This window comes from Chaetodon trifascialis, chromosome 6, assembly GCF_039877785.1.
Source record: "Chaetodon trifascialis isolate fChaTrf1 chromosome 6, fChaTrf1.hap1, whole genome shotgun sequence".
In the NCBI taxonomy this organism is placed as follows: Eukaryota; Metazoa; Chordata; class Actinopteri; order Chaetodontiformes; family Chaetodontidae; genus Chaetodon; species Chaetodon trifascialis.
Window position 1 is genome coordinate 5,001 of NC_092061.1, and position 26,670 is coordinate 31,670.

Below are 26,670 nucleotides of genomic sequence, written 5' to 3' on the forward strand. Positions count from 1 at the left end.
AATCTTTCACCCTAACCCAAAAAATCTTCTGTCCTAACCCCAGCTAGTGGGAGGCAAACCTTCTTTTCTAATCCTAACCAATAATCCCCTAACCCTAATAATTTTATATTTATAACCCTAATATCCATAACCCTAATATAAGGATGGTTTCTGTTGTGAGCTTTGGATCCGTTGGTGCTGCCATTGTTGTGATTATTCATATTCTTGAAGTGTGTGGATTGTAATGTTGCTACTCACCTCCCACTTACCTCCTGATGTTCCTGGTTCCCTATACCTGAAAAAAGAAAGAGATAAGGGTTAAAAATACTTCTACTGTGTACTTACCTTGCTCCTCGGGCCTCCTGGTACCTGTAAAAGAAGACAAAAAGATTAAAACAATATATATATATATATGATACTTACTCTGATCCACTGCTTACTCTACCTGTGAAAGAAATGAAAGACATAATCACAATCCTTAAACAACACAATACTTACCTGTTGATTCATCGGTTTTCTGCACCTGTGAAAAAAAGAAAAAAAGACAGTGAGTGAAATGTTGTACATTATGATACATGTTGTATTCAATGATACCTCACGGGACGACGCGCACTAAGAATCTTTTGTCCTAACCCAGCCCCCAGGGTGGAGTGTGCACTGTCTGCCCCCTACTTTGGTGGGGGGCAGACTAAATCTTTTCTAATCCTAACCCTACTTTTCAACCCAACGTCCTAAACACTTGGGACTGCTACCGTTGGATTCAGGGTACATGAAATAGGGGGGTAGGTCAAGGTTCCAAGGCTCTAGCTCGCTTCCCAAAGTTCGGCAACTTTTGGCAAATGTTGCCACGTCAGCTGTCATCCCCTTAATCCTACTCGCAACATAGGGTATATTAACTATCACAACACTACAAACTGGCAAACTCACTGTATTTTGGGCTATATAGTGAGCAGTGAGTGATTTCACAAGCAGGGGGGTATTCCAGAAAGCGGGTTGTGTAAAAACTCAGAGTAAATTAAGCCTGAGATGAGGGAAACTCTGACTTTATATCCCTTTTTCACAAGGAGTGTATAAAATAAGTTCACACTTTGTTTTAAATTACAGAAGGAAATTGATCTGAAGACTTAATTTGATTTAAAAATCAAATCTCCATATGATGACACTTTGTACTAATACAAATGTAAACATGTATCCTTCATTTCTACATTTGTTCAGAGGAATAAAATATATATTTTATCCCCTACAGTCACCATGGCAACAGAAACACAAAGATATGTGTCATCTGTAGACATGTTTCATCTCAAAGGATGTGAACTGAATGCTGCCTGCTTGTGTTTCAGACTCAGTTGAAAGCGAAATCCCGTCAGCGATGCTGCAAAGTGGGATGTACCATGATCATAGCTTCATGGCTTGTCTTTGGATAGGAGCAGACTGATGGTTTCCACAGCAACCCAGAACAGCATATTCAGCCTTCATTGGAACTGTCACTATGGAAACCAAAGCAAAACCCATGATGGAAATAAGTAAAAAAAAAACAAAAAAAAAAAACAAACAGCTGACTTCCAGCATCACAATCTGAAATTGATATGAAACATTTTTTTTTACATTACAATAAAACATGAAGTGATGACTCTGATTTCATGAAACATTCATATGTTTTACATCACCTGACAAATTAAAGTTAAAAAGTTTATTTTTTCTTCAACTGATTACCTCTTAAACCTCCCTACAAAAATTCAGACCTCACGTACTGACACACAAACAATCGACTGACTTCACTGCCATCCCACATTTCTATCAATGAAGCAGAAAACATCCACTGTGTTCAGCAAAAACACACAAGACAAAAGCCATCATTTAAGCGCTTTGGATAAAATGCATTTTGCTATTTGTTTGTGGGAAAATGTGATTTACAGGCTTTTGTAATTATAATGTATATTAACTAATAAAACTTGCATTATCATCATCAACCACATACATCTTTAAAAGTCTTATAAATATTTTCTATCAGTGTTTGTGTTGGGTTGTGTTTTTATTAATTTCTGGTAAAATGACAAAATGTTCCTGAATGCCTCGTGTCTTCTTCTCTCACTGAAATGTTGTTTTGAGTCCAACAGACTGTGAGCGTCAGATGGTCCACAGCAGGGTTCAGAACACACACACTCTCTCTCTCTCTCTCTACACATTCTTTGATGTGCCTCCAGATGGAGATGTTGTTTCCATGACGACCAAATGAGGAATATTATTAATTTAGAGACTCCATCTCATCCATCTGTTTCTTCTTCTTCTCTTTGTGTCTCACTCAGACTCAAGCACCTCTCTGACCTCTGATGAGGAACGTGATTGGTTACCCGTTGGTTATAACCTGATGAAGGTTTAAAGTTTTTCCAGGCAAACCTAAACAAACTAAACTGTCATTAGTCCGAATATAAAGAAAATAAAAATCATCATTTTCATCATCATCATGTCGTCATCCTCATCTTTTTGATAAAGCTATTTACACAGCTATTTAAAAACCAGTGAGAACTATACCAGACCTAAGCAATCTATTGATGACATCAGGAAGGTGTTCTATCACAGTGAACAGATCTTTGAGGAGGCTGCCAGGACTGACATCCAGATCAGATGTGGTTAGTTTGGAGCTACCAACGATTTGGGATATTGTTTGAAGTAACTGGATCAAACTAAAAAGGGTGAGTGATAGTTTGATGATCAGTACAAGAAAGAAGCAATTAAATATTTGAGTTTAGACCACTTCTGACCAGTGATAGGCTGCTCTCATGGTTTCAGTTTAACACGAATGATCTTTTGCTAAAATTAACCGTTGACCACCCTTTATTTGTTGAACTTCTTCATCACATCATCATCATCATTCTTGTTGTCAAGGCCCTTCAGTGCTATTCCCCACTTTGGCCATCACCTGACTGCACCACCCAACCACACACCTGATCTCACTTTCCTCATCCACCACTCCCTGTATGTGCTGGTCTACTTCCTTGCCAGATTATTAAGTCAGTTACTGTGTGCTTCATGTCATGCCTTTCCAACATATGTACTAGCACTGTGTTATTTGTTTACGTGATACATGTATCTGGACCATCATGTTTGACCTTTTGCCTGATTATTCGACTTTGGATTCTTGCCCTCTTATGGGATTTCTCTGCTGCTGGTATGAGACTACTGTCTGGTTTTGACCCTTGATTGTATGTCTTCCTCCACAGGTTGTATTTTAAATCACTCTACTACACTAGATCTCCCTCAGTCATTTACATTTGGGTCTTTTCTTTGTATACCTGTTACCCTGCTTGGACATCAGTTGTGACAATCTTCTTAAGAATTCATTGAAATTGTCAATTCAATTCAATTCAATATTCCTTTATTTCGTCCCTCGAGGGGAAATTCCGAATTTCACAGCAGCATCAATAACAGAATAGAATATTAAAAGACAAAGTGCATGCAGTTAACACAAAGTATATACAAAAGGGTGTACCGGGAATAGTATTTACAGACGTTTATGTCCTAAAATATTGCACAGTTTACAGAGAAATATTGCACAGATTACAGGCTTTTATGTACTGAAATATTGCACAGATTATTGCCCAGGTTATTGCACAGATTGTTTCCCAAAAAATTGTTCAGTTCAGTTATTGCACAGAATGTTGTGCAGATTATTGTACCACCTATTTGGAGCAGTTTCTATTGTAAAGTATGACGGCTGCAGCAAGGAATGACCTGCGATACCGCTCCTTCACACACTTGGATGTAGGATGTAGCATCCTGTCACTGATGGAGCTCCTCAGTGCAGTGAGTGTGTGTGTACTTATACTGAAGACCAGAAACAGGCAATGACCAATGTTCTGGAGAATATCAACATCCCTACCACTGAAGAGGGTTCAAAAAGTACCCAACAGCATGACCAGTGGAAAGGAAAGTGGAGGCAGCCAAGGCAGCAGAGGAGTGATTTGCGCAGCCCCACATCGAATTTGCCAAGGGCTAGCTAGAAGGGCATATGAGCATCTGCTACACTGTAAGGGCTCAAAGGGATGGGTGATGAGACTTTTGAGAAAATGGGACATTTTATCTAGGTTAACATTAGAAGACTTAAAGTGTATTCCTTTCTTGGTAACTGGACAGAGACATGGAATACCAGGTTTTCCTGAATGTTTGAAACACACAAACAGGACCTGGCATCATACCATTTGTTTTTACTGTGGCAATGGAGAAGAAAAATAAAATAAAAAAAAAAACAGATTTCATTATTATTATTATTATTATTATTATTATTATTATTATTATTATTATTATCATTATAGGAAATTGGAGAGAAGTTATGACATGCAGCAATCATGCTGCCATACAGCATGTGCTGTAACCATTTGGGTACCAAGGTGCCTCCAATAGAGGTTATTAGTACAACATCTAAGTGGGTCATACGAAGGTACTATTTATCTCCAGAAAGAGTGTACATAGATCACATGACAACCATCACTATAAACCAAGGCTACTGGATCAACTGAAAAGTAACTTAACGTGCTTGAAGGTGAAGACTCACAAATCAAAGAGCATTTCAACTCCTAGAAAAAAAAACTCCACCAACAACACTGTTTTGTGACAGTGGAAAAAAAACAAGAAACACACATTCATACAACTACATACACATATGTACACACACACACACACACACACACACACACACACACACACACACACACAGAAACACACTGTGAGCTGGAGGATCTTGTGCTTCCACTTGGTTGATTTTCAGCGTTGCATCATGGGGGGGGGGGGGGGGGGGGGGGGGGGGCAGAGACAGAGGAGGGAGGGAGGAGAAAGAGCAGAGTGGAGAGACCAGAGAGAGAGGAGGGAGGAAGGAGGAACAGCAGAACGGAGAGACCAGAGAGAGAGGAGGGAGGAAAGAGGAACAGCAGAACGGAGAGACCAGAGAGAGAGGAGGGAGGAAAGAGGAACAGCAGAACGGAGAGACCAGAGAGAGAGGAGGGAGGAAAGAGGAACAGCAGAACGGAGAGACCAGAGAGAGAGGAGGGAGGAAAGAGGAACAGCAGAACGGAGAGACCAGAGAGAGGCAAAGAGACAGATAACAAATAAGCAGACAGCTGACGGGTTAATAGAGATAAGCAGGTTAATATTGATAAGCAGGTTAACATTGATAAGCAGGTTAGCGGAGAGATAAATAGAGATTTAAGCAGTGGGAGGTGAATGTGTTTGACACCGATGGAGTCTGAAGATAATCTGCTCAACGTTTTCCTGCTGCTGCTGATTGGATCACACTTGACTGTGGTAAATATGTAATGTTTCTATTTATATTCTGCTGTTCTATTAGAATCTATAATATTCTCATAACCCTTTACTGTGGTAATATTATACTGTTTCGATTAATATTCTACTGTAATTTCTTTATATTCTACTGTATTCTATTAACACCATGTATTCTAATCACACTTGACCCTGTAAAAACACACCGTTTCCAGTGAATTCAACGGTGTTTCAGTCACAGTCTGAGTAAAATCTTGTTCACTGATGTTCTTGTTAAAGAAATTTGATTTGACAGAAAATAATTTCATGTTTGATGAAAATATGAATTTGTTTTGTGGGTAGGGTTGTAATAACATAATTCTAAATACATTTTTATTTTTGATGAGTAAAGTGTCAGTTAAAACTACACTGCGTCAATATCTCTCCATCACACACTCCTAACCCTAACCCAACATTTAGATTATTGATCCACTGTATCAGCTATCAGCCTATTGATTGACTTAATGAAATCAATCATCATATAAAATCTTGTTCAGTGGCAAAATTGGTTTTAATGTTTAATAAGACTTCAATCATTAGATGCCAATAAATGTGTTAATAATCTGGAGACAAACAGATTAAAGATGATTAGAACCCATGAGAGAGGGTTGAAAATATTATGATTGCACAGCAACAGCAGTTACAGTACAAACTGCTACAGCACTACTACTAATACTAATACTAATACTAATAATAATAGTGTAAAATGCATAGTAAAATCAGTAGGAAGTTTATTTTGCTTGTGTCACTAAATGGACCAACCCCAGAGGGACACCACAGCAGGGAGCTGAGGAGAACACAACTGTTGAATTCAATTCAATTCAGTTTTATTTGTATAGCGCCAAATCACAACAGAAGTTGTCTCAGGACACTTTCCATATAGAGCTGCTACAGACCAAACTCTTTATCTACAGAGAACCAACAATTCCCTCATGAGCAAACACTGGGCGACAGCGGCGAGGAAAAACTTCCTTTAACAGGCAGAAACCTCGAGCAGAACCAGACTCTGGGTGGGCGGCCATCTGCCTCGACCGGTTGGGTGAGAGAGGGAGAGCAACTGTTGATAGATATATGTTTGTCAAAGAAGAAGGAAATCATTGTAAAGCTGTACCAGAAATGCCAACACAGTCATGCAACCTACTGAGTAAAATGGCATGATTAATGGTGTCACAGGCAGCAGTCATTTCTAGCAGAATGAGAATGGAGTATTCACCTTTGTCTGTATTCAAAAGCACATCATTGGTTACTCTCAGCAAAGCAGTCTCTGTAACAATGAAAGCCACCTCTCTGCCCATCTAACCAACTGGTCAAAACAGATGGCTGGCTACCCAGATCCTGGTTCTGCTCAAGGTTTCTGCTTCTTCACCCTAACCCTTGCATACAGAAAAAGATAGATAGTGAGGCAAGAATGACAAGAGGAGGGGGATTTACAAGCTGGTTAACGTGCTAAACAGGAGCCTTGGGTTATTTTTATTAGTATCAATTAAGTCAGAAAAGTAGGCAGCCCACATCTTTAACAGTCTGGTTCAGTTTAAGGGATAACTCCTTCATCTGGAGGTGATGAGCTTCAACTTTGGATTTTTTCGATCTATGTTCAGCCCTGGGCTGCACGGTGGCGCAGCAGGTAGTGCGCGTGCCTCACAGCAAGAAGGTTGCCGGTTCGATCCCCGGGTCAGGCGGGGCCTTTCTGTGTGAGTTCTCTCCGGGTACTCCGGCTTCCTCCCACAGACCAAAAACATGCTCATTAGGTTAATTGATGACTCTAAATTGTCCGTAGGTGTGAGTGTGAATGTTTGTCTGTCTTTGCATGTGGCCCTGCAATCGGCTGGCGACCGGTTCAGGGTGTACCCCGCCTCTTGCCCATTGTAGCTGGGATAGGCTCCAGCCCCCCGCAACCCCGAAAGGGATAGGCGGTATAGATAATGGATGGATGGATGGATGTTCAGCCCTCCTATATTCTCTTCTTTGTTGTCTGATGCCATTGTTAATAGCTGGGACAATCCTAGAAGTGTATGGAGCTGAACTGTCAAGTGCTGATGTACACAAATCAATTAACCAACTAACATGGCCATTAATACAGTATTAGTGAAGTGAGTTAGGTAATTGGCCACCATCAGTGGATGGAAAATATGACTGCTCATCAAAGAAGCAAGAGTGGATTATATGTTTTGGGTTTTTGTAGTAGGTAGTAAAAATGCATCAAAGGTAATACATTTGCCCAGAATTAAAACAAAGTCAGTGTCTATAGTTATATGTGCAGCCAGAGAGATGCAGCACAAGGTTAAAAGATTTAGAAATGTTTAAAAATAAAAATCTGTGTCACATGAGTTAGGGTGGTTCTCATTGTGAATGTAAAAGTCACCAACTATAATGGCCCTATGAAATTAAAGCACAAGACAGGACAGTAGCTCAGAGGCTTCATTTGGGAAAGCCCATATTTGAGTTAAGGTTCAATAAATCATTACACCACAAATTGGGTTATCACACACAATTTCAAGAGTTAAAATATCAAAACTGATACAAGCCTGATACAAGAACCAAAACTAAGAGGACTACAGGTGAGATGATTCATAAAAACAGCTGTAAAACCCCTGGGTGGGCAGAACTCTACTAGAGGGGAGCACATCTCAGTTTTAAGACAGATCTCAGTAAGGAAGAGGAAGTCTATGCTATGGGATGAAATTAGATCACTGAGAATGAAAGATTTATTTGACACAGACTGAGAGTTTATAAGAGACAAGACAACTTGAATAAGAGCCTTAGCTGGACTGGAATTACTACAGTAGACTGTAATTTGATTACCTGATCTAGTAGTTTAAAACACAGATTTAAAACACAGCTCAGAGAGATTCAGTCAGCTGGACTCAGTGCAGGAACTGTGTTACATCGTGATGTTCACACCCTGATGCCTAGGAACAAGGACAATGGCATGCTGTCTGTTGAGGTTCAGAATCACAAACAAAAAAAGCTTTATTGCCACGTAAGATTTTACACATACAAGCAATTTGTTTTGGTGATGTTGGTGCATGACAAATATTTGTTTCTTCCCCTTGCATCTTTTTCTGGCTACAGTGAAGCCAAACTTATCAATATACCTACAAGCAGTCAGTATAAAACATATTGAATGACAGTTCATTATCAGTTGGTTTACATTTGTGCTATTTTGAAAAGCAGTGTGTTTAAATGGCAAATAAGTGACATCATGTTAGATTCCTGTCTCTATGCAGAAAAATGTTTTCACGTTGTCTACAGTGTTTTTCTGGGAATGTGCTTATATCTGTGCAGATCTTGGCTAAGATTTTGCTCAATGAGTATCAGGTTTCACTAACTGACTTTTACCTTTTGACAGGATAAAGGTAAAACGTTGATTCAAATCTATTTGCTGTTAAAACCAAATTGTCAGGATGATTCGTAGACACTTGAGAAGATTCTTATTGAATAACCAAATTTACCAGTTTAACTGGGTTTACACCGTCAGTATCGCTGCTGGTCTTGCTCAGCTTCTCAGAAATAATCAAGAAGCATAAAGAAATGTCTGACAAAATATTTGCTAAACAATCACATAAAAAATGTTAGAAACAAAAATTTTCAATATGGACAAGTCAAACCATAGTAGCCAGTAAGTTTGAAATAATGATTTGATTTACTTTTACTGACTTATGATTCTGAATTATGAACAGAATGACAGAATGAGAACACTGTTGTATTTTTTCTGCTGACCTGAACTTAACTGCAGTGAATAGCTCACAGGCTGCCAGTGTTTCTGAAAGTCAGATTTCTGGGAAGTCAGCATTTTCCAGTTTAAGATCTGGTGTCACCAAGTCTGGGTGTCATTTAAGTATATGCTATTGCAAAAACATACCCACTGGTATCACACCATACACGCCACTACACTGAATGCACAGATACTGACCATGCAAGTATACCCACATGTGGGTATACAAGGATGAAAGCAGCAGAACTTGTCCTAGTCTTGACAGATTCTGTGTGAACTCTGTGCATTCTGTTCACATGGGAATAAATCAGCATAAACTAAGAATCAAAAAGCGCCTGAACCAATTTTGACTTGTTCACACTTGTGACTCAGGAATCCTCTTTTCAGTTCTTTAACACATACTTAACACATTCTTTGATTTTCACACATCTTTAACACATTTGGTCACTTTAACACATTTTTTAACATGCTTGGTTATTTTATCTACCATCCAGACTTCATGCATCCTCTTCCTCCTCTGCTCCTCTTTTCTATTACACATCTAATTTTAGGATTAAATTATTAGGATCAAAGTGTTAATTTAACTCTTATTAAATAAACAATTCAATTCAGTTTTATTGGTATAGGACAAAATCACAACAGAAGTTGTCTCAGGACATTTTCCATACAGAGCTGCTACAGACTGAGCTCTTTATCTGCAGAGAACCAACAATTCCCTCATGAGCAGCACTTGGCGACAGTGGCGAGGAAAAACTTCCTTTAACAGGCAGAAACCTCAGACTGAACCAGACTCTGGGGGGGGCGGCCATCTGCCTCCACTGGTTGGGTGAGAGAGGAAGAGCAAGAGAGGGAGAGTGAGACAGACAGACAGACAGACAGACAGACAGACAGACAGACAGACAGACAGACAGACAGACATGCAGTCACAGTAACAGTGACAGTGGATGTAATAACAGCAGTAGCAGTTGCAGTGGATGTCAGGCAGGGCCAAGGCAGGAGACGCAGCTGAAATCCACAATCCAGATTCAGACACTGTCCATGGGAACCTGCAAGGCGACAAAGCAAAAGGCGTCTAGACACTTTTATTGAAAACACACAAATAATTTCTCGCTATCCACTGAACAGATGACATCATTCTAACCCTAATGCTAAATGGAGGTATCCAGACTTTTCATTTCTTTGTGAAATCTAAAGTGTATCCAAACATTTGCTCTTACCAGTTTGACAAGTCATCATACACTTCCCTTTTAATTTGTTTCTTCTTTTAAGATAAATCGACATTTTCACTTCACCTTCCGTTTTTGTCTTTTTTGAAATGTGTCATTCATGCATTGAGTAATAGAAGTTTACACACACTGAAGTAGCAGCCTGAATATTTGCATGCAAATACATGCCTGCTGATGATAATATCTGGGCCTTATTAGATGGGAAAAAAAGGCCACAGCCTGAAGACTTATCCTAGTCCAAGTTCAATACAAAACACCAAACAAAATTATCATTTTTCAAGTGTGTTTTTCCGAGGATATTTCTAGGTATTCTCCAAAAAAATACAAAATAATAATATTAATAATAATTACTATGTACATCAAAATAAATATATCTGTAATATAAATAGACATGAATGTGTGATTTTGGGATATAATCATTCTGTCTTTCTACCATTGTCAAACGGGTTTCAAAAAGGTTCAATATTGGGTCCTATCTTGTTAACAATTTATCTCAAAAATATTAAATTCTCTATAGCAAATTGTAATACCCATCTTTATGTGGATGATGTATTTCTGTATGTCTTTGCTAATCCTGCATACTCAGCCACTGAAATACTACAACCTTTTGATAAATTACAAGATGCACTTGTGCAATATGAAAATCAGACAAAATCTATCCTATTCTCTTGAGCCAGAGATATAGTGGACAATGGTTTGCATAATACCACTCTGAATAGACATAGTATGAAGTGGGTCTCAGAGTATATGTATCTTGAGATCTGGCTGGATCAAAAAGTGATGTCTAAATTTGACACTGACACTCTTGTCAGCAAACTTTGACAAAAATTGGATATTTGCACAGAAACAGAATTAATTTCTCTAAACTCAGTACATTATAATTCAGTCTTTCTTCTCATCTGTTTTGGATTATGTTGAAGTTATTTATAGACCCAGTAGATTCAGTTATCACTCCACCCTAAGATTGATTACTACTGACAGTTATTCTACTCACATTGTATCTTACATGAAAAGATTGGGTGGGTATATCACCAGTAAGACTTAACAGGTAAAATAGTGCGGTAATAATAATAATAATAATAATAATAATAATAATAATAATAATAATAATAATAATAATAATAATAATAATAGGTTAGTACATCTGAATACGATACAGAGTCCAGACTGTAGAGAGCAGAAAAAACAAACAATCAAGGCCATAACTAACAGTCTACAGTCTCTCAACCTCTCACTCTCTCTGTGATTGATTGGTACACATTGCATTATACAGGCAACCCTGCCTTGTATTGACAGTAAAGCTGAATATTGAACCTTGTTTGATATAACTTACATAATTATTGTGAACACAACTCAACAACTGTAATTGCAATCAACAACATGTTTTAGTTCCATCATTATCTTCTGATTTCCCATATACTAGGTGGGTCCTTCTGCCCCTGAGGAGGGCTGGCAGGTGTACAGTTCAGCTCAGGATTCTGAAGGTCGATGTGTTTGTACAGTGGTTGCTCCTCAACAGACAGCCTGCTCCAGAGATGCCCGAACCAAACAGCTGAGACAGCTGCTGGAAAAGGTACGAAATACACGACTATTACTGACTACAATTATTACTACTGATGGCACTGCTGAAAAAAATACTGCTGATAAGTCATAATGCTAATAATAATAGTAATAATATCAAATAACCTGACAGTGATATTTATGAAAAACATTATGTATTGTGAGTACGTACAGGTTATGCTTAGAAGGGTGGTGAGAAGAGGATGTTAGCCAAGCTGACATCAATCATGGCTTAGGTTTGGGTAAGGGTAAGCACTGTGTGCGAAGCTACACTACCGCAGGTCCTTCATTCCAAAAGCTGTCAGATTATTCAACAGCAGCATCAGTTAATGTAGCACTGTGTTGACGCTGTTTCTCATTACAACATCATAACTCCACTGTTTTTGCCCTAGTTATTAATGCTAATATATGCTCATATCTATACATCTTGTGAAATATGAAACATTTCACTGATTTTTTAAATTTTTTGCCATCCATGCAACAGTACAAACACTGTATTAACCATATTTGACTCATGCTCAACAGTTTTCTTATAATCTTGTACATAATGTACACATACATCTTTTTGTTATTGTCCTTTCAGATCTTTCTATGCCTTTCTTTTTATACTTTGCTGACTGTAACAATTTAATTTGCGTGGTGTGGGATTAATCTTATCTTAAGTGGACTTGCTTTTCTAGTCTCACCAACCGCTCGAAGTGCCTTATACACAAGTGTGCCATTCACACACATTCCTACAAGCACACTTCATTATGTAGACTGGAGAAGCCACTGACTGAACCTTCTAATTAGTGGATGATTTTTCTACCTCTTCAGCTACAGCCATGGTGGTGCTAGTAGTACTAGCATGGTTTATTATTATGTATTATGGTGGTACTAGTAGCAGTATTGTAGTATTATGTGGGGTCACTGTGGCTCAGCAGGTAAAGCAGCAATATAATCAGAAGGATCTGATACATGTACACTTTTTCCTGCGTTTGTGTGCAAATGTGTCATGTATTGTAAAATTCTTTGAGTGGTTGGTAGACTAGAAAAGTGCTTTATGCATTCCATTTACAATTTACATAAATGTACATATCATATCGTTGTGTCGTCCAATATGAGCTGAAACTAAAAGTACCACATTTTCTGTTGGTTGAGGGGCTGAGCCTGTGAACCCAGGTGCAGAGTCAGATGAGAGATCTAAGGCCATTTACTGTTCAGCAAAAGGAATGAGCAGAGCAGAGAGACCAAGAAGTGCCCTGAACAAGACCCTGTGGCAGGGGAACTGGGCAAATGAGATGAAGGTACAGGGAGACAAGAAATAGGGTTAGTCACAGCTAACAGGCAATGAGCAAATGTAAACTAGAAAAGGGAGCTGGAAACTCATTATCTAGCTGAGCGGATGCAGCACAGCTGAGTCTGAGGAGGTTTAATATAGGATGGGAGGTAGCTGGATAGGCTCTGCTCTGGCTTCAGCACACCTTTCCTCACTAAGACAATTTCACACCACACAGACAGAGAGGAAGAAAGAGAGACAGACGGGAACACCAGAGACACAGGGAAGGGGAAATGTAAAGAAACACAATGGAATAAACTGAACACAGCAAGATCTGTGACAATGGTATTATCATGTAACCTAACCATGATGTTCACTATAAAGGTACATTAGCGGTGCAGTGGTTGTAGCAGCATTGGTATTAATATACTGTCTGTTTTATTCTGTGCTGTATGTTTGTCATCCAGGTTCAGAATATGAGTCAGTCCATCGAGGTACTGGATCAGCGGACCCAGAGAGATTTGCAGTTTGTGGAGAAAATGGAAGTTCAGCTAAAAGGTCTAGAAAACAAATTCAAGCAAGTGGAAAACGGACATGAGAACAACATCGCTAGACAGTACAAGGTAGTGCCCACATCATGATATCATGCTGTAAACTACCAATCAGCAACTCAGCAAAGGTCTCTGTACACTAAGAAGTGTTACATTTCACAGATGAGATGTAGCTGATACACTTCCTTACCAGACGTGCTGTAAGTTTGATAACCTATTGCTGAAAAAATGTGTCTGAAACTGCCAGTAGGTTTGACATTGACAGTGTACCCATGTGGAAAGTGTCTGACAGGCTGAATATCACTCTTGTGCTTCAAGTATATTTTTGTTGCTGACCTACACTCCATACTGTGCCTGAACCAGGAGCCCCTGATTCATTTCAGACTTGAGTGGTGGAAGCAAATATTATTGTTGTACTGATAAAAAAAAACAAACAATAATTGCCCCTTTTTCCATCATCTTGTGAGCAACTGTGATCAGATTTTAGGCTGCACGTGGAATGAGTGTGGACAGCAGGGCACAGTAACAGGAGTTTGTTACCTGGCTGAGAAGAGGACTCACTGTGGCTACTCCTTCTTGTTCCATTACTCGCTGCAACATTTTAAAGTGACATCTGACAAAACATATCTGAGCTCTGTGTTGTTACTTATTCAAACATTAGTCATTAAACTTTGAAATGTAGAAAATGAAAGATGTATAGCTAACAAACATCTGAAGCTCAGACCATGATAAGGACTGTTGAGAGGACATCTGAAAATTCCTGATCTGCTGTCTGTATGTCAGTCCATCAAAGCAAAGATGGAGGAGTTACGTCCCCTGATCCCAGTCCTGGAGGCCTACAAGGCAGACACTCTGCTGGTCCGACAGTTTAAAGAGGAAGCGGCAAATGTTACTGAGCTGCTGGGAACACTGCAGGAACAACTGGGAGGTCTGGACTACCAGGAGCTCCACACCCGAGTTATAAGCTTGGAGGACAGGCTGAGGGCCTGCATGCAGAGGCTGGGTGAGTAAACAACAGACAAATGAACAAGGCAACAGAAATATGAATGGCAAATATTTTTCAAGCAGATAAATGGACATCCAGGTAGAGATAGTGGGTGATCTTTACTTTCCCTATGATCGGGGGTTGAAGCTATAGATTAGGGGTGGGAACATCCAGCCTCTGTGCTGTACATGGCCCATAAGACCTTTTGATCTAGCCCACAAGGCAATTAATAAATACAAAAAAGCAATTACTTTTTTGAGCAGTAAACAAAATAATATATAAAGTAGAGTAATGTCGCTCTAAGTGGTCCCTGAATTCAACACAGACGGAGCATTGATATCACATCAATTATCAACAAAACATAAGTAGATGTGAGTGTTGTGCTTTCCAAGAGAAAGGCATAAACCTTTTTTGAAGTTAAAAAAAAAAAAAGGCAAGTCAGTGTGCTCAAATTAATTTGTGGGGATACACTTGTGGTGATGACAATGACAAATCTCAGGAGTCATTACAGCTTGAAACATATTAAACTGGATGAGCTGTAAAAGTAAATGCATTTGGGTAAAGTTAACTTTGGTGGAGTTAACACTTTGGCTGAGTTTGGATGCTGAGCAAGCAGCTTTCACAGACCACATTCTCACAGAGACAGTGCTTTGCAGACAGGTTTGTGCTGAGCGAGCTAACAGCTAAGAAGCTGAAACCTCCTTCAGAAGAAGAATTTGTGAAGGAGAGCCTTGTTGCTGCAGTGGAGCTGAGAGCACCGCTCAAAGTTCATCCATCCATCCATTTTCTATACCGCCTATCCCTTTCGGGGTTGCGGGGGGGCTGGAGCCTTTCCCAGCTATCAACGGGCGATAGGTGGGGTACACCCTGGACTGGTCGCCAGTCGATCGCAGGGCAACACGCGACAAACAACAATTCACACTCACATCCACACCTAGGGGCAATTTTACAGTCACCAATTAACCTAATGAGCATGTTTTTGGTCTGTGAGAGGAAGCCAGAGTAGCCGGAGAGAACCCACGCATGCACAGGAAGAACATGCAAGCTTCACACAGAAAGGCCCCGCCTGGGGATCGAACTGGCAACCTTCTTGCTGTGAGGCACACGCACTACCTGCTGCGCCACCGTGCAGCCCGCTCAAAGTCAAACTCTTCAAAGTGTCAGTCTGTTGTCTGGATTAATTCGAAGACATGAAGGAAAATCTGATGTGAGGCACAGTGATAGAAAGTGTCTGTGTGATCTTACCTTCATGGTGGATGTTACCAAGAACCTCTCAGAGCTGAACCTCAAGCTCCAGCAGCTTCTCAGCTCTCTTCTGTCAAATGTAAAATCATGTGAAGTGAACTTAAAGCTAAAGAGAAAACACTGAGCATGTTCCTACTCTGCAAGAACAAAAGCTGCTGTGACATCTAAATATAATGTCTGAAAACTCCTTCAGACATTTGCTGAGACGTTTCAGGACACTGAGCTGAAAAGCTACAAGCTGCTGCTGAGAGCAGCTCTGTTCAAGACTGACTGTTGCAAATACTCTTTTGTTCTCCCGAAGACTGTCTGACCCAAACCTGTAAAAGCAGCTGCGAGTATCATCATCATTATCATCATCGTCATCATCATCATCATCATCATCATCATCATCATCATCATCATCACCAATCACCAGAGAGCCCCAACCTTCAAAAGGTTCTGAACCCCTGCTGCAGATTGATAAGTGTACTATAGGAAGTGTTAGATCAACAATAGAATTTACCAGCAATGTATTTATCATATTGACTTCAGAGATTCTGTAGCAAGAAGTATTTTTGTCTATAAAGTCAGTGACTTGTCTCTATCAGCTGTATCTTGCTCTCAGTCCTTAAGCACATGCTAGTTTCTTTTTATTTATTCTATCTCAATTCAAGCTGAGTTTTCCTCAAATGCCATTTAAAGATTTGATAAAAGATTAACATAGCTTCTTCTGATCCCCAAACTGAGCTGAATTTTCCCTCCAAGAGAAGTAAACAAACTAATAAACCAACAGACACAAACAAAGACATTCACAGAAGAACAAACAAGTACCACTGGAATTGGACTTGGGGGCACCTCTGTGGTAATTGGCAGGTGTAGATGCTAAACATAGAATATGACAAAATACAGAAATAAACAGGAAAAGACAACAGACTCACTCTTTCTCACTTTAGAATGGCTACAGGCCCGGATGGATTTTCAACCTCTTTATGCCAATGTGCTTGCTCTTTGTCATACTTGCAGGTTCTAAGGACTGAATTTCCATGGTGTGGGATCATTAAAGTCTTATCTTATAGTAGGAATAATTTTCAGAAAATAGTTTCTAGTTGTTGTGCAGCACGGTGCACAGCAGGTAGTGCGCATGCCTCACAGCAGGAAGGTCGCCGGTTTGATCCCCAGGTCAGGCGGGGCCTTTCTGTGTGAAGTTTGCATGTTCTTCCCGTGCATGCTTGGGTTCTCTCCGGGCACTCCGGCTTCCTCCCACAGACCACACCAATTAATTGGTGACTCTTAATTGTCCTTAGGTGTGAGTGTGTTGCCCCGCAATCGACTGGCGTCCGGTTTAGGGTGTACCCCGCCTTTCGCCCAATGACAGCTGGGATAGCCCCCCCCCCCCCCCCAACCCTAAAAGGGATGGTCGGTATAGACAATGGATGGATGGATAGTTTCTAGTTGTTTTCTGTGTGTTCCAGGTTAACAGGGACTCTGTTGAAAACAAACTCCATGCACCAAATAATCTTCTTGGAGATATTTCTTTTATTTTGTCCACCCTTTACCTTCTTATGTTGCTCTTTGTGTTTCAGCCTGTGGGAAGCTAACAGGAATATCTGAGCCCATCACCATAAAGACGTCTGGATCAAGATTTGGATCGTGGATGACTGACCCAGTTGCACCACCTGGAGACAACAGAGTGAGTCTCAGCAACAAAATGCAACTACATTGCCATCTTGGCTTGGTGACTTGGATTTTTAACATACATCTTTCAAATTCCAGTCGAGGTAGGGGTTTGAAAGACATGGTTAATTACCAGAAGGGTACTTTTGTTACTTTTGTTTCACCCAGGACAGTGCCCTACATCCTGGATCACCCAGAGTGTGCCTGACGCCTCTTGTCAGTTCTTATCGGGTCATCTTGTCACTTTTTTTGATTAGCTAGCAAAACTGTGACCTAAAAACTTCTAAGTGCTTTACAAAGGCATCTGACTTGCTTGTGGTTTTAGAAGATGCTTCTCCTCTCATCCAAGTGGCCTCTTCAGTTCAAACAGACTCATGGGCTGTCCCAGGTATTTATATTCTCATATGATCATTGACCCACCCAGCTATCATGTGAGTCTTCAGGGTCACATGAGTCATGGTATCCGTGGGTTTTAAAGGGTGAGTGAATGGGTACTAAGCTGCAAGGGGAGGAATCTCAGGATATTGTAAATGGCTGATTAGTAGTGTCGTAGACCACCTCCTCTGTTCACTGATGGTCATTCCAGTTTCACATGGATGGCTTCTTTCACCGCTCTTTCAAAGCAGCATTCTTCTATCACCAAAATGTGTAAATTTTTGTCCTCAGTTGAGTGTCTCTTGTCCTTATGATGTAAGCGGACTGCTGGATCATGACCCGATGTGTTGTGTCATGTGCTTGTGACATGGTTGTTTTGTTTACTCAGTGCACAAGTCTGTGCATTCGTTGCTGCATTGAACTACACAGACAACATTGCTCTGCTTGTGCCTGGGTCAATGAGAATCTTTACAAACTTAATCTAAAAAGTTGTTTATTACTGTAATTTTTGTTGTGGCCCTGAGATTAAACATATAGGAGACTTAATAGTAACTTCAAACAGAGATGATCTTTTATTTTTCGTGATCATCAATTTACAAAATTACAATGCAGACTAACAGTTTGATATGTACATATGTGTGAGATCACATCTAAGAATTCTAGGAAAAAATAATAGTATATTCTGTATAAGTTCACATTTGACATGCAGATAAATGCATAAAAAATCTAATAAATTGATCTCACATGATATGGGGCCCATGTTATTGAGCTTCTAATGTCATTGTGACTGGGAAGTGCAAATTGGGTTAGTTAAGTAGTAATCCGCATTATTTGTTCAACAGTAACATAGATAGGACTTTATTTGACATGGTGCACCCTCCATTCTGGAAAAAGTGTACTTAGAGCATGGCCTAAGACAGCCACAGAGCTTGCTGAAGCTGTACTGTCACGTCCTACAAAACCATGCCCATCCAGGTGAAACACTACGTTTTTAGACAGTCCCATTACTAGACAGCTAGTCTCTAACAAAAGAGACTCTCCTGGTGCATTTTGGGAAATGTAAAGCCAGTGTTTTTGGAATAAAAGTCAGGATATCTCCACCTCTGCAGCTCAGATTTTGACTTCTGCTTTTTATCTGTTTGTCACAACTTCTGTTGGAAGATGTACAATATTCTAAATACAAATGACTAATACAACAACAATAATGCCAGGCTTTATTTCTCTTTAAGTTGCTGAGAACCATTAACTTGTCTTATTCTGCACTCTGAGATTCAGTGCTACAGTGTTTAATATGATGACATAATGATCAAACTTCAATGATAATAATATCCATCCATTATCTATACCGCCTATCCCTTTCGGGGTTGCGGGGGGCTGGAGCCTATCCCAGCTACAATGGGCGAGAGGCGGGGTACACCCTGAACCGGTCGCCAGCCGATTGCAGGGCCACATGAAAGGACAAACAAACATTCACACTCACACTCACACCTACGGACAATTTAGAGTCATCAATTAACCTAATGAGCATGTTTTTGGTCTGTGGGAGGAAGCCGGAGTGCCTGGAGAGAACCCACGCATGCACGGGAAGAACATGCAAACTTCACACAGAAAGGCCCCGCCTGACCCGGGGATCGAACCGGCAACCCTCTTGCTGTGAGGCACGCGCACTACCTGCTGCGCCACCGTGCAGCCCATGATAATAATATATACCGTAAAATTATTTGTGTATTTTATTTAATGCAGTCAGGTATCATGTGTGTGTGTGTGTGTGTGTGTGTGTGTGTATGTGTGTGTGTGTATATATATATATATATATTAGTTTCACATTATTTTTGGTTTCTTCCCTCATAGGTGTGGTACATGGATGGTTACCATAACAACAGATTTGTTAGGGAGTATCAGTCAATGTTTGACTTCATGACGACGGATAACTTCACCTCTCACCGCCTTCCTCACCCCTGGTCTGGTACTGGTCAGGTGGTGTATAATGGATCCATTTACTTCAACAAGTTTCAGAGTCACACCATCATCAAGTTTGACTTCAGCACATCGCTCATCAGCCGCTCACGACAGCTTGATTTTGCTGGCTACAACAACATGTACCATTACTCCTGGGGGGGGCACTCAGATATCGACCTCATGGTGGATGAGGGGGGGCTCTGGGCTGTCTATGCCACTAATCAGAATGCTGGAAACATCGTCCTCAGCCAGTTAAACCCAAACACTCTACAGATCATCCGCAGCTGGACCACCAACCACCCGAAACGCAGTGCTGGCGAGGCCTTCATGATCTGTGGAACCCTGTACGTTACTAATGGATACTCTGGAGGAACCAAAGTGTACTACGCCTATTCCACCAACTCCTCCACCTATGAGTACATCGACATTCCCCTGACCAATAAATATAGCCACCTCTCTATGCTTGACTATAACCCTCGAGACAGAGCTCTGTACGCCTGGAACAATGGCCACCAAGTCCTTTATAATGTTACACTCTACCACATCATACAATAAGATTAAAGATACAAGTCCTTCAGGATGTTACACTTGACCACATTATACAGTAAAATTATAGGTAAAAGTATTTTAAAATGTTACACTCAACCACATTATACAGAAAAATTAAAGGCACAGGTCCTTCAAGATGTTACATTCAACCACAGTATACAGTAACAGTGCTGAATAAATAGATTAATATTAAAGAACAAATACATGCTTTAGATAAGTCATCATGTTCTCTGACTTGTACAGGGTCAGAAGCAGATGCTCATCAGGTTCTTCTCTGTTCCTCCAGGACAGAGATATAGAGGTATTTTAGCCAAGGATAGTTAAAGGAATACAAGTGCAGAAAATTGCTGTCTTTGTTCCATCAAAAGAAAGAACTGCTCTCAAGTCCAAGTCTGCTGGATTGAAATATGCTGCTTAACAGTCAACAGTCCATCCTGTAGTCAGCTTGTTCATTTAAAAGTAGAGTTGAACATGTTCAAACTAACAAATACGCAAAATCACAGTGGCTCTTTTCTATCGGTCCACTGTACACTTGTTCAGTTGATAACGTGCAACATGTAACAAAATAGAAATCAGACAGACTTGGAGTTGTTGGAAGGTGATGGACTAAGCAAGCATTTTCCCCCTTCCAATTTTTATATTCAACCAGGCAAAATATGTCCTGTATCTCTCTGTACTGGAGCATTTTCCAAAGTGTTGGACTGTTAACTGAAATCTTGCGCGTTTTCATTAAATCAGTACAAAGTAAAATTTTGACCACCTGTTTTTTAGGTTAATGACCAAAGTATGAAACACAAATGCACTTGAAATATATACAGCACACTTACACAATCATAAAGAAATGAAACTTTTCACAGGAAGAGACACTGAAATGTTTGGATTATTTGATGGTTTCACACAGAAGAATGCAACACATTTTTATGAAGATTTTTTTTTCTGAGTGACCTTTTCTGACTTTATGAAATCAGACGTACTGTTCTTACTCTGAAGTAATAACAATTATATTAAATGTTTTCTTACTATTATATATTATGCAGTGATACAAAACATTTACTACAGTCTGTCTTTTCCAATAATTCACTCAGTATTTTACTCAGTTAGTCAGTGTAAATTTAATCTGAGTGTAAGAATAAGCAAGGACCAGAATCAGCGTCAAAATGCAGGAATTTATTGAGGGTATTGTCATTTAACCATTAAATGAAATTTTTAGTTATTTCATTGTGTTTTTGTATTTCAATAGATTCCTAATGTATTTAATGTCAGACTTTGTGTTTTACAGTGGAGTAATTGAGTGTTATGAACTGATGGAAGCACCAGTAATGACACAAAAACAAAAGAGAAACTTGAGATGTTTTATTATTCAGCAGATTGCATGTAAAACGTACATGGATTACTCAGTTTTGGTAACCACTAGCCTTAATAACTGACATGATTTGAATAAACAAACAATAATACTGAAGGTTTTTTGTTAGTCTGTTTTGTATAAAAGTGAAATAAAGATGCTCCACTTAGACTTTACAGCCAGTGGATTGTGTTTGTGTGTTTTGAGATGAGGTAAATGGAGTGAACTACACCCAGTAATTCGTTTTCATTTCACACCCATGCCCCTTGCTAGCCACGCCCACCTGCCCACTCATCATATCCTCACCTGGTTCTCATTTCCAGTCAGCCCAGTATTTAAGATGCCCTCCCACACTCACTGTTCGCCCGATTGTTCTTTGTTTCCACACAAGACTCTCCACGGTGGCCGACAAGGGCAAACGCGCCACCAACGGCAAAACGCTGCAAACACAGGAATGATGCAAAGCCAAAAACACATGAACATATAAAACAAATGCAACAGAAAAACGCTGCAAGAGAAAAATGCTTAATCACAAAAACGAAGTAGAAGTCAAAACTTACAAACACACAAAACAAATAAATGCTGCAAATATCAAAACGCACACAACCCCAAAACAACTGCAAGAGACAAACGCTGCAAATTCACTCCACAAAACGGAAGTGCGCCTGCGGGACGGACCGGTCCTGTAGGACCAGACCATCAGATATAAAGAGCAGACGCTGCATCGACCCCTACTGCCTATCGGCGCTGACGAGCCGTGGGGGCACCGTTTTGGACCGGTCACCCGCTCCACTCAGTGCTGTTTGGCAGGTGCAAGGAAGAGTCAGCGCATTTAATGCATCATAACTCTCTGAATACTAAACTGATTTTCACACTTTTTTTTTTTTGCTGCAAGGGTCGTACATGTAGCTATGATACAGGACAAATGGTTCAGCGTATATTCATATGGGATTAACAGTAATAGAATATTCTGATTTAGCCTAGACTGTAAACACACACACACACACACACACACACACACACACACACACACACTAATATATGATAGAGAAGCAGATAATGGCGATTAAGTCAACTATTTTAATAATTTGAAGAGAGAATATATGATTAGGCATTAGAAATATAATGTGTTCATTAGTCAGTATTTTGTTTCTATGTAGCCTAATCATATATTTTCTCTACAGATTATTAAAAAAGTTGACTTTACTGCCATTATCTGCTTCTCTATCATATATTAGAGTGTATGTGTGTGTGTGTGTGTGTGTGTGTGTGTGTGTGTGTGTGTGTGTGTGTGTGTGTGTGTTTACAGTCTAGGCTACATCAGAATATTCTATTACTGTTAATCCTATATGAATATTAAAAAATGCCGAACCATTTGTCCTGTATCATAGCTACATGTATGATGTTTGCAGCAAAAAAAAAACGTGTGAAAATCAGTTTAGTATTCAGAGAGTTACGATGAATTAAATGCGTTGATGTAACGGATGTGGTTTGGGCACATATAGTGATCGACTCGGGCTGGTTTCCAGCGTTTATTTTTGTCTGCAGAAGACACAACATATATAGTTTGCCCTTCGGTCCACTGTCTGCACCTCAGCTCCATCAGCAATGCAGAACAGCACTGTGTGGGCTAATTTTACATTTAAATATGTAATTAATACAACATACAAATAGCTTTTCAGACTGCTGGAACATATAAAGTTTAACATGAATCATCTTAACAAATCACCAGTAAACACTAAAAACAGTACATTCATGAAACAAGCAGTGACACCTGGTGGACAAAATAAAAAGGCACACATGGAGGGGGAATTAAACACAAGCAATGGAAAATACGACATAAATCAAACAAAAACGTACCTGCAGAAGACACAACATATATAGTTTGCCCTTCGGTCCACTGTCTGCACCTCAGCAGCAATAAATTTTTAACAATAAATAAGGTGGAACATCTGCTCTAAATGAAGACAACTCTACCGGAATGCTGAATGGCAAATCGCGCCTAAAAAGTTTCATAAAAACTCTGTCCAAACTCTTAATAAAACAGTACAAGCTCAAAACAGTACAAAACGGCTGGATAACATCATATTTACAACAGTTAATACCACACACCAGAGGTTACGGTTTATAAAGCTAATTTTATATTACAAACAACAAAATAATATTGGAACGTTTTCACACACAACTTACCCTCAGCAACGCAGAACAGCACTGTGAGGAAAAGAGAGGAGTAGCTACGGAAACCCAGGAGGTACAGGAGCCATAAAGGGCAAAAAAAGGCAGTTTCCAGAGGAAAATTACAATAACCACAAATAAAAACTACTTGAGATAAAATTCACAAAGTGCTTTTTTTTTTAAACTCTGTTACACTGACTCTTCCTTGCGCCTGCCAAACAGCACTGAGTGGAGCGGGTGACCGGTCCAAGACGGCGGCCCCACGGCTCATCAGCGCCGACAGGCAGCAGCGGTCAACGTGGCGTCTACTCTTTATATCTCTATGGGATGTTCCTACAGGACCGGTCCATCCCTCCGAGTCCCCCTAGTGGCCTGGTGCACTTCCGTTTTATGTAGTGAATTTGCAGCGTTTGTCTCTTGCAGTTTTTTGTGGTTGTGTGTGTTTTGATATTTGCAGCATTTTTCTTTCGCATTTGTTTTGTGTGTTTGTAAGTTTTGGCTTTGCTTCATTTCTGTGATTGCAGCATTTTTCTCTTGCAGCGTTTTTCTTTTGCATTTGTTTTATATGTTTGTGTGTTTTTGGCTTTGCATCATTCCTGTTTGCAGCGTTTTGCCGTTTGCAGTGCGTTTGCCCTTGTCCTCCACCGTAGTCCAGCATTTACTTGACATCAAGAGTTGACACAGGAACTCAACTCCAACAGATCTGCATGAAGCTTTAGACACATCAGATTCAGATCAGCTTTTTATGACAGTTAGCATGTCATGTTAGACAGTATGTGACTTTCTGAGTGAGGATAATGGTGTTGCATCCGGAACTTTAAGATTCTAAAATGGTACTAAATGTAGTTTAAAAGTGAGTTTTTGAATACAGGCTGCACACATGTAGTCTTAATGTATTCTCAAAGTGTTTCAGTGAACGAGTGAAACTGTGTTGGAATGGAAGGCTGGAGCGTCAAATATCGAGTCGGTTGGAATTACATTAGAATCAGTTGAAAGCCCGCTGCGTCGGGTTAAGACGCTCAGGGTGACCATGTGAGTCGGAAACTGACGCTGAGCGGCCCTGACCAAGCGTCGGTTTTTGATGCGCTGGGAGTGAGACTGTGCTGGTCATTAAATGCTGTTAAGTAAGATTTTTAAAATAGATGTCTCAAAAGTTGCAGTCAATTTGAACCTGTTGACCTTTTTAACTGCAAATCATCTCAATCATTATTTCTGTGTCTGACTATGACTTTACAGTCATGGTCCATAAGTAAACTGTCTTATCTGTTTGATCCATATTTTCATCTTCAGTTTCTGTCCCCTGCTGTTTGTCCCTGTCAGGTTACATCTGAAGAAATATATTTGAAATCAAGTGTAACATCCAGCAGTTTATCTTGTTATCAAGTCTGGTAAAAGATGACTTGGGAGGACCAGGCTGAATAAAATGTGATAATATGAACTTATTGACTCCTTTCTATACTCCTGTTTTTTAAGATAAATACATATATACAATATGTATAATACATACATACAATACACATCATATTTGTATCTCTGCTGGATTAAAATGTAGACTTTGCTTTTTATTTACCTGGTGCCGTGGTGAATCGTTGTGTCAGGGCTTTTTTTCCATTTGCATTTGCTTAACTCAGGGTGAACATTGTCAGTTGATTGAACTAACTCCGATCAGCTGCTCTGGAACCAAAAACTCAGGATTAGTCGACCCAGACTTCAGGGTCAGAGTCAAAGTAGTTTTCATATTAAAATAAAATGTCTCAAAAAGAAAGAGAGTTTAATCAGCTACCAGGGAGATGGTTGCTGGTTCACGCTTAATATTTCTGCCAAAGTGCCTCTCAGCAGCAGAGTCTGAATGAAGACAGTGGGCAGGCTCTCTGATTCAGTGTAATTTATTTTGAAATATTAACATACAGGAAGTTGAAAACAGCGTGATAAGCAGTCTCACGTCTCAATAAAAAAAATAATAAGGGATCAATATCTCACTAGAAAATAAAAAGTTTCACAGAATCACACAATAACATGATCATTGATTAACAAGCAGGGAGGGGCCAGGAGGTGGGGCTAATACGGTCTGGTTAATCTGGGGGGGGGGGGGGGGGGGGTGTCAGTCAGTATACAGGGGGTGGGACTACACCTCTGCAGCTACAGTTTCTATTTACACACTGACTCCTCAGTGGTTAAACTTTGCGCAGTTAGCTTCCATTTTTTAGACGTTTATGTAAGTTTTAAAGAAGTTGAAAGTTTGGAGAGAAGAACATCAAAGCAGCTCGACTGCACCGAAACATTCAGTTTAACTTTTGAACCCAAATGTTTTCTCTCTCCAGCCAACAGGAAGGAGTGTCCTCTACACCATTTGACTTTTCTTTTCACAACATTTTTACAAACATCAGCTTTTCAAAGTTTACATTGTCAGATTTCATAAAAGATTTATGACAGCAGGGTAAACTGTTCTCAGGTCAGTGTATCAGTGGATAAGAAAACATTCAAACTTATAAATTACAGACACTCAGTTTTCACATTGGAACAAATATTTAAAAAAAAACTTAACACAAAGAAGCTAAAATTATAATTTTGGGCTCAAAAATGTGAATTGAAAAGTTAAATACATTTCATCAGAACTTCAGGGTTTATTTAATTTCTTCATCTACATGTAATAATGTGTATTTATTACATTTACACAAATAAAGATAAAAACTATCTGATCTGATGATGAGTCATGATTACGGTGACAGTCTGGATCATCAGTAATACAGATGCTGTGGATCAGTTTGGGACCTGTCTAATATCT

General features: G+C 39.7%; 1 protein-coding gene across 1 annotated transcript; it reads left to right on the forward strand.

Annotated features, from left to right (window-relative positions):
- The first annotated feature begins 4,905 nt into the window (after nt 1-4,905).
- LOC139332017 (noelin-like) lies at nt 4,906-21,886 on the forward strand. The gene is made up of 6 exons (XM_070963677.1): nt 4,906-5,277; nt 11,657-11,806; nt 13,519-13,674; nt 14,386-14,605; nt 17,395-17,501; nt 19,712-21,886. The coding sequence occupies exons 1-6, from the start codon at nt 5,197-5,199 to the stop codon at nt 20,372-20,374; spliced, it is 1,377 nt and encodes a 458-aa protein (XP_070819778.1). The 5' UTR covers nt 4,906-5,196; the 3' UTR covers nt 20,375-21,886.
- Nucleotides 21,887-26,670: the final 4,784 nt, after the last annotated feature.

Coding starts and splice junctions, on each gene's coding strand:
- LOC139332017 (XM_070963677.1), top strand. CDS start 5,197: ATGTGTTTGACACCGATGGAGTCTGAAGATAATCTGCTCAACGTTTTC. Junction 5,278..11,656: donor TTGGATCACACTTGACTGTG/GTAAATATGTAA, acceptor CCCATATACTAG/GTGGGTCCTTCTGCCCCTGA. Junction 11,807..13,518: donor TGAGACAGCTGCTGGAAAAG/GTACGAAATACA, acceptor TTTGTCATCCAG/GTTCAGAATATGAGTCAGTC.